Source organism: Chiloscyllium plagiosum, chromosome 37, assembly GCF_004010195.1.
Source record: "Chiloscyllium plagiosum isolate BGI_BamShark_2017 chromosome 37, ASM401019v2, whole genome shotgun sequence".
Lineage (NCBI taxonomy): Eukaryota > Metazoa > Chordata > Chondrichthyes > Orectolobiformes > Hemiscylliidae > Chiloscyllium > Chiloscyllium plagiosum.
The window spans coordinates 33,408,539-33,416,076 of NC_057746.1; the positions used below are offsets into that span (position 1 = coordinate 33,408,539).

At 38.6% G+C, this 7,538-nt stretch overlaps 2 protein-coding genes across 2 annotated transcripts in view; both read right to left on the bottom strand.

Moving 5' to 3' along the window:
- Positions 1-7,380, bottom strand: part of LOC122541484 (zinc-binding protein A33-like) — a 162,704-nt gene extending 155,324 nt beyond the window's left edge. Inside the window, exons 1-3 of the mRNA XM_043678287.1 lie at positions 6,934-7,380; positions 1,703-1,798; positions 849-1,082 (exon numbers count right to left, since the gene is read on the bottom strand). Coding sequence (XP_043534222.1) covers positions 849-1,082; positions 1,703-1,798; positions 6,934-7,344 — 741 coding nt within the window. The 5' untranslated portion in view covers positions 7,345-7,380. The remainder of the gene's footprint in view (positions 1-848; positions 1,083-1,702; positions 1,799-6,933) is intronic.
- The window catches only part of LOC122541488 (zinc-binding protein A33-like), a 492,570-nt gene that overhangs the window by 9,220 nt on the left and 475,812 nt on the right, over positions 1-7,538 (bottom strand). The gene's annotated exons all lie outside the window — the stretch shown is intronic.

Here is a 7,538-nt window from a genome sequence, read left to right on the forward strand (position 1 = left end):
GATGGAAATGTGTTGCTGGAGAAGCGCAGCAGGTCAGGCAGCATCTAGGGAACAGGAGAATCGACGTTTCGGGCATTAGCCCTTCTTCAGGAAAGTTCTTCAGGAAATGTTTAAACTTAAACATTAACATGAAGATTTTGTCAACACGGACTAATTATTGTTTCGATACACAGAATTTTCTCAGAGTTGGGATCGGGGGAGGGGGTTGTCTCACTGAACTTTCTGGCAATTTTGTACAATCAAAATTAAATGTTTGGTTTAAATGTCTGCCTTGTGGAGACTCTGTACTCCGGCCTTCCATTTAACTATTTAACCACTGGGAGAAAGCTCTACCTGTGTCTATCTCTGACCCTGTGGAGAACTCTCTCTCCTGAACAGAATCAGTACAGTTCAAGTGAGGAACATTGTACACATGATACAGCCTGGCTGGATCCTGCACTGTCGTTTGGATTGTCTGAATATTTAACTATTTGACTACTGGGTGAAAACTCTGTCTGTCTAAGTATCAGACATTGTGGAGAGCTCCCTCGGTCAGAATCATTCCAGTTTCCAGCTAGGAATATCGACAATGGTCTGACCATCCTGAGGAGATCTCACTCTACATGAAGCCAATTTTACTCATTATTTCAGTTCATCAAAATGTTCCCTTGTAATATTTGCCTCCAGGAAACACACTCCAGATTGAGTCATTAAATTGTTAGTGCTCATGGGTGTGAGACAGAAAACAAATCTCACAGATCACTGGTGTGATTTTGTTCAGTGGGGTTTATCACAGATTGTATTGGTGTACTCTGGACAATCTGAAAATCAAACTCAAAGGAGAAACAAAAGGAGAGAAAAATAGTTACTGTTAAAAATGTGATGCTGTCCTGTTCCCTCAGCCCTTGTTCAATATCCTGAACAATGACTGAAAGGGATGTGATTTCCTCTGTTATCTTTTTAGTCATCTCCTCCATCTCCTGACTCTTGTTCTCTTTCTCCATTTTCAAATCTTCCAACAAGATCTTCTCTTCCTCACGGAGAAACTGATGAAGTTTTCCAAATTCAGCTTTAATCTGTTTCTCTGTTTTTACACCTTGGTCCTTTGGAAAATGATAAATTGAAAAAGCAAATGAGGATTTTTAAAATGTTGCACAGCCTGAGAAACTTGATAAAAAGACTGGCAATTTCTTGGAATAAAATTTGCTGCTGTTCACTTCAAAACGTTATAGTGAAACACATTCTCAATTTGGTTAATTCCCAGCAAGATATCTTGAGATGTTTACTCGAGCTTTCTTTGAGTGCAATGACAATTATTCTCTAACACCATACAATGTAATTAATTCATTTTCTATTGTGTCTTTATTTGTTCAGAACAGGGAGCTCTCACTGAAAATCAAATTGTTAATTTCTCTATTTGATTTACAAATCACTATTTTGTTTTTAAATCTCTTAAGTTAAAATTCTCACTCAAGTGGAAACATCTTGTGTCTGTCTAGACTCCCAAATGTTTTCATTATTTTAAAGACCAGTGTTAGGTCACCTTCAACCTTGCTCAATCTTTCCCAATCAGCATAACCTGACATTCTGGTCTCATCTTTGTAATTGTTTATGGTCAGCTTTTCCACAGGTCATTTTCCCTCCTTTTAACAGAGATCAGAATCTGCACAGGACAATTCTAAAACTGTTTACAGAATTTAAAACAAAATAACTTCAGACGTACCAGAATGTGCATTAATGTTTTTTCATAATCTCTCATAACTGTGTTACATTCCTCTTTCTTGTCCTCGATTGGTTTTAGGAAGGTTCGTAGTTCCTCCTGAATGAAAATGTTAATTAATTTGTGTAATTTCCAAAAGTAAATGTCAAAACAATTAAACATCATTCAGTGAAAAGTTTACAATGTCGCTTCTTATGGCACCATCAAAAAGTGACAGAAGAGAGAATTGTAGTTCACTCCCTGGATTTTTAAGCTAAAACCAATCTTGAATTGTTCTGAACTGAAAGCAAGTTATTAACCTTGAATGTTTATTCTACTTGTTAAATATACTATTCCATTAGCATTGCACAAGGAATGCGATTATCTGCTGTCAACGATACATATGTTCTGGAAGGTTAGTCAAAATGAGCATTGCTTTCAAAAAAAACTTCACAGATGTATCCAAAGTCTGTATGGAAACCATTTTGAAATTCATTTTTCAAGGATGATAGTAACATGTACATAAATTACACACCTTTCATCACAGGAGGTTTTGGCTTTCATTATGTCATTTGGAATGAACTCGACAATAATATTTCTACATGGTAGGTGATTCTAATTTCTGTTCTGTATTTACTTTTATGAATAAAGATCCATGATGTAGATGTGATGACCAATATGCCACAGCAATGAGTTTTCTCTATGTTCCCACATTCTTTATAATAAATTGTTCATTTCGCAAAAAGTTACTGGGCCACATGAGAAATATCTGTCATACTCTTACTTGGCTGAAAGAAATACTAAAGTTTACCTTGTTGATTTGAAATAGCAACAAACTTTCACATTTACATAGCCATTTTCTGTGATTATAGGTGAAGTTATTTCCCTCAGGTATAGGTTAACTCCGTGGACACAGAAAATGTTGTAACTGCCCAACTACCATTAGTCCAGATAACAAGTTATATGCCAATAGGATTTTCTTCAAAAGAACCAAAATATAATCTCCATCTTCTTCAGTTACCAGCACTTCAATTTTAATTGATGGAAAACTAAATCCTTCTCTAATGAAAAGTTCTGAGTAGCTTCTGTGTCTCTGAATTGTTATGGGCTTGGCTGCATCATTTAAAGAAAATTGGGTGTTTTCTCTTTGGACAAAAAGCCATTATATTTCTCATCTCCCCCGTATACTTCCTCTGTACTCACAGCAGTCTTTCCTCTGGTCTCGGAGTTGTAGTCAAAGCAACATTTCTATCCGGGGCCTTTTTGTTTTGTGTTTCTTTCCAAACCCATTTTCAAAAACGCTAAGAAGTCACATAGATTTCCTCTGCAACAAGTTTTGAGAAATTAAAAGCATCAAGGGGTAAGGAGAGAAAGTGAGAATATAGCATTAAGATAGAGGATCAGCCATGATCATATTGAATGATGGAGCAGGCTCAAAGGGCCAAATGGTCTACTCCTGCTCCTAGTTTCTATGTTTTCTCTATGTTCCCACATTCTGATTAAATATATCCCACCTTGTTACAGTGGAAACACTTTGGCTTCCAACTTTTACCTCAATCCTCAGGACTTTGCATCCCCAGTTGAGAAGAAAATCTTCAGCATTCCCAACGATCCATTCTTTCCTTTGGCTATTTGCCTTTCTTTTCTGCTCCCACTTTCTATGACTTTTGAATTTATGACAGTAACAGAAAGTAATGTTTAGTTTAATGGATCAGTCATTATTGCTGTTGTCCAGCAGTTGAGACTTTTAGACCTCACAAAGGGTTCTTGTGACGAAAGGCAATGAGTTTTGAAAGTTTTGTTTTAAAGAGTTGCAAACTCAGATCGACTTTGTAATTCTTGTATCCACCTGTCAAAACTACTTTGCTCAACACTTTCAAATTCAAAGTCGATTCACCTCAGCAGTTTCTTTAAATTCTGGAGTCTTTGCCTAAATGTGTCAGGTAGCAACTCATATTCAGCCAAAACAGTTTTCTTTTAACAGCGTCATAAATACGTAGAAATTGCTTCTCACAATCAAACACGCATTTCCCATGCTTCACCTGCTAACTCACTCTGCATGGACAATGTCCAGCATTCCTTTTGCCAATTCATTTGTGTTGCTTTTTTCTCAAAGGATGTAAATAATGCCTTCACTCAAATTTTCCTCAAATTTTGATACAACATTATCTTTTCCTGTTGCTTTCTGGCATTTTCTTCTCCTTGGAATTCCATGGTTCGCTTTTTTGTTATTTCCTTATGGGAAAGCTTGTTTAACTGTAACTCAATATTACCTGATTCCCGTGTCTCACTTCTCAGAGTACCTGATGTCTCTTCCATTCCTACTTCAGCCAAGTATTGTGCTAGTCTATCAATTATGCTTGCTTTCGTGGCTTTAGCAGGCAATTTCATCCTCAACATATTTGCTGGTTCAATCAGTCTGGCTTTCGTAATTCACTTAAGACTGTCAAGGATAGTTCTGCCACCTGCAACCTGCAGGAAATACTTTGCAATTCTTGATTGTTTTTCTTTAGAGCAGAGAAGACTGTGAGGGGGACATGACTGAGATGTATAAGATTATGAGGGGGTGTGGACAGGGTGAATAGAGAGTAGTTGTTCCCCTTGGTTGAGGGGTCAGTCATAAGAGGGCATAGTTTTATAGTAAGAGATAGGGGATTCAGAGGTGATTTGGGAAAAATTGTTTTCAGTCAGCAGGTGATGGGAATCTGGAATGCACTGTCTGGAAAGATAGTGGGCACTGGAAACTTTACAACCTAGAAAATATTTTTGGATCATTACTTGAAATATCATAACATTCAAGGATATGTGCGAACTACAGGAAATTGGGTTAGTGCTCTTTTAGTGGTAGTTATGTCGATGCAGACTCAATAAACTGAAAGGCTTTTTGTGCACTTTATAAATCTATGAATTTCCAATTCTATTCCTTACTTGCAGTATGGAACCTGTCTTTATTTCTTTACAAATACTGTATTACTTATCGATAAAACATCCAAATCCTCATCTCTTTTTCAAACTAATTCCAGATGTCCCCTCAAACTGTGTCATGATCCATCAGGGTAAGAACCTTGAAAATTTTAGAATCATCATAAAAAGTAAAAAAAAAGTTTGTAAAGTCTCCAGTTTACCTGCCTGCTTAGACTCGGGTTAACAGAAAACACAGACCAAGTTTCTGTACTTAACAACAACTGCCATTTACTACTAATAAGTAAATGCTAACCACAGGGAAATGTACTAGAAACGTTCTTGTGGTGCAGTGGTAGTGCCCTTACCTCTGAGTAGGGAGGCCTTGGTTCAGGTCCCACCTGCTCCTGAGGTGTGTCGTAACATCTCTGAACAGGTTGATTAGAAAATATCTATAATTGTATCAGTAAAAGCTTTTTAAAATGCCCACATGTAAACAGAATGTCATAAATAAAACTAATCAGTGTTTTGGATGGAAGAGAAAGCATGAGGAAAATAGTTCAACAGAGTCATAAGGTCATAGAGATGTACAGTATGGAAGCAACTCATCCATGCCGACCACATATCCTAAATTAATGTAGTCCCATTTGCCAGCAGTTGGTCCATATCTAAACCCTACCTATTCAAATACCCATCCAGATGCCTCTTAAATGCTGTAATTGTACCAGCCTCCTCTGGTAACTCATTCCATACATGCACTCTGATCTTCATGAAAGATTTGCCTCTTAGGCCCAGTTTAAATCTCCCAAATTCATTGGGGTGTTCATTTTGTTTCGCAAATCCTTAATCCCTTGAACCTTTTCTCCAAGTGTTTTCACTTCTTAAAAGGGAGGTACATAGCAATTTACTCACAAAAAAAGTCTTGAAGACTTCACCTGTTGAAGCAGCAATGCTCCAAAAGCTTGAGATTTCAAAGAAACCTGTTGGAGTGTAACCTGGTGTCATGTGGCTTCTCACTGAATCTTATTATCAGCAATCTCTTCGTTTGTCAATCCCTTTCATTCTCTCTCTCTTAGACACACACACACCCTGTCTCTGCTTCATTTTCTCCCTCTGGGCACTCTCTTCTCTCCATTACCCAAACCCACTCCCACCCTCAGCACTCTTTCTCAGCTATTTTCAGTTGTGAAAACAGGCTACTGAACAAGCTTTACTCTCCACAGATACTGCTAAACTTACCAAGTACCTACACCAATTTAAATCCGTATTTTATATTTCCAGCATCACAGTTTTTGTCTTTACTAACTATGCTGGTCAACTGATTTATTCTGTAACCAAACTTTACAGTTCACTTTACCCAGTCTTTCTTCATATCCTTGTAAGTACACTTATTTAAGTTCAGAGCATTCGTCTTAACTGACCATTAGCTCCCTCAAACTCAATTTGAAAATCAATCATATTATGATTACTGCTACCAAGTGAAGCCCTTACAACGAGATCACTCATTAACCTTGACTCATTGCACATTAGCTGATTGAGAGTAAACTGCTGTGTGGATGTCTTCAGGATGTGTTATTCTAACAGCCTATCACAAAAAAACACTCAATAACTCCGTTTCCAGGCTACCTTTGCTACTCAAACTGATTCAATCTGTAGACTGATTAAAATCACTCATGATTATTCTCACCCCCCACCCCCTCTAGCCTGTCCTCCAGTGTGGAGAAAGTGAGGACTGCAGATGCTGGAGATCAGAGCTGAAAATGTGTTGCTGGAAAAGCGCAGCAGGTCAGGCAGCATCCAAGGAGCAGGAGAATCGACGTTTTGGGCATAAGCCCCTCTTCAGGAAGGATCAATGTTAGGCAGCCTTTAAACTACTGCCAAAAGGAACTTTTCACAATTTACTTCTTTTTATCTTCACCCAAATGTATCCTATATCTTGATACTGGAACAAAAGTAATCTCTCCCTGATGTAATAATGTCATCCTTAATTAACAGAACTGAAACTCTGCCTTTCATTAAGTTACTGCTCTTCTGAAATGTCACACACCAGATCAAAGCCTTTGTCAGCTTGCAGCCATGTCTCTGTAATAGCTCTCAGATCATGCATGTTTATTTCGATTGGAACTGTTAATTAATCTCTGGTTGCATACTGAGATACAGAATCTTGTACTCTGTACTTTCTGTCATTTTTGCAATCCCAGCCTTATCACCTGGTGCAACCTTTAAATTTGGAGGCCCTGGCCCTGGCTGTCACGCTGATTATCATTTCACGTTTTGCTACCTTGTTCTCTTACATTGTCTTCCTTCTTTAACAGATTTCATCCTCCCACACTATTTAGTTTGATAACTTTTACCTTGTACATTCCAACAGCTTCTTTAATTGGCAGGAAGCTGTGAGACTTGTGTTCCCGGGAATCTCTACAAATCACGCAGATCAATTTCTTGTCAGTTTCACAAAACAGTTTCAGTTCTTCCTGATGCTCCTCACAGTGACGTTCACGTTCCTTCTCTTGTGGATTCAGATCTAATTTTCGAGCTTTCTCGGCCAGATTCGCTAAAACACGATTCACCCTAAAGTTTACTTCCAGAAACCCCTGTCTACATTCCGGGCACGACTTCATCTCCCGTTTTTCCCAACTCTGGGTGATACAGGAGCGACAGAAATTATGTCCACATTCCAGTGTAACCGGAACCGTGAAGAAATCCAGACAAATAGAGCAGTTTAAATCCTCCATCCAGCTCTCTCCTTGCTGTCTGGAATCCATGTTCACACTCAGCACTTCCTGATTCAAACCGCTCCCAGTTCCAATGTTCCTGTACTGCTGCAGCTCAGTGACTCCCTCAGGAGGCAGAGACAACCCCCAGAGTAGAATGAGGAATAAACAGCATTTGAGCAGGGACAGGGAATCACTGAATCCGGGCGATGAGGGGGAAGGTCGGTTGGGAATGGGGATGGTGT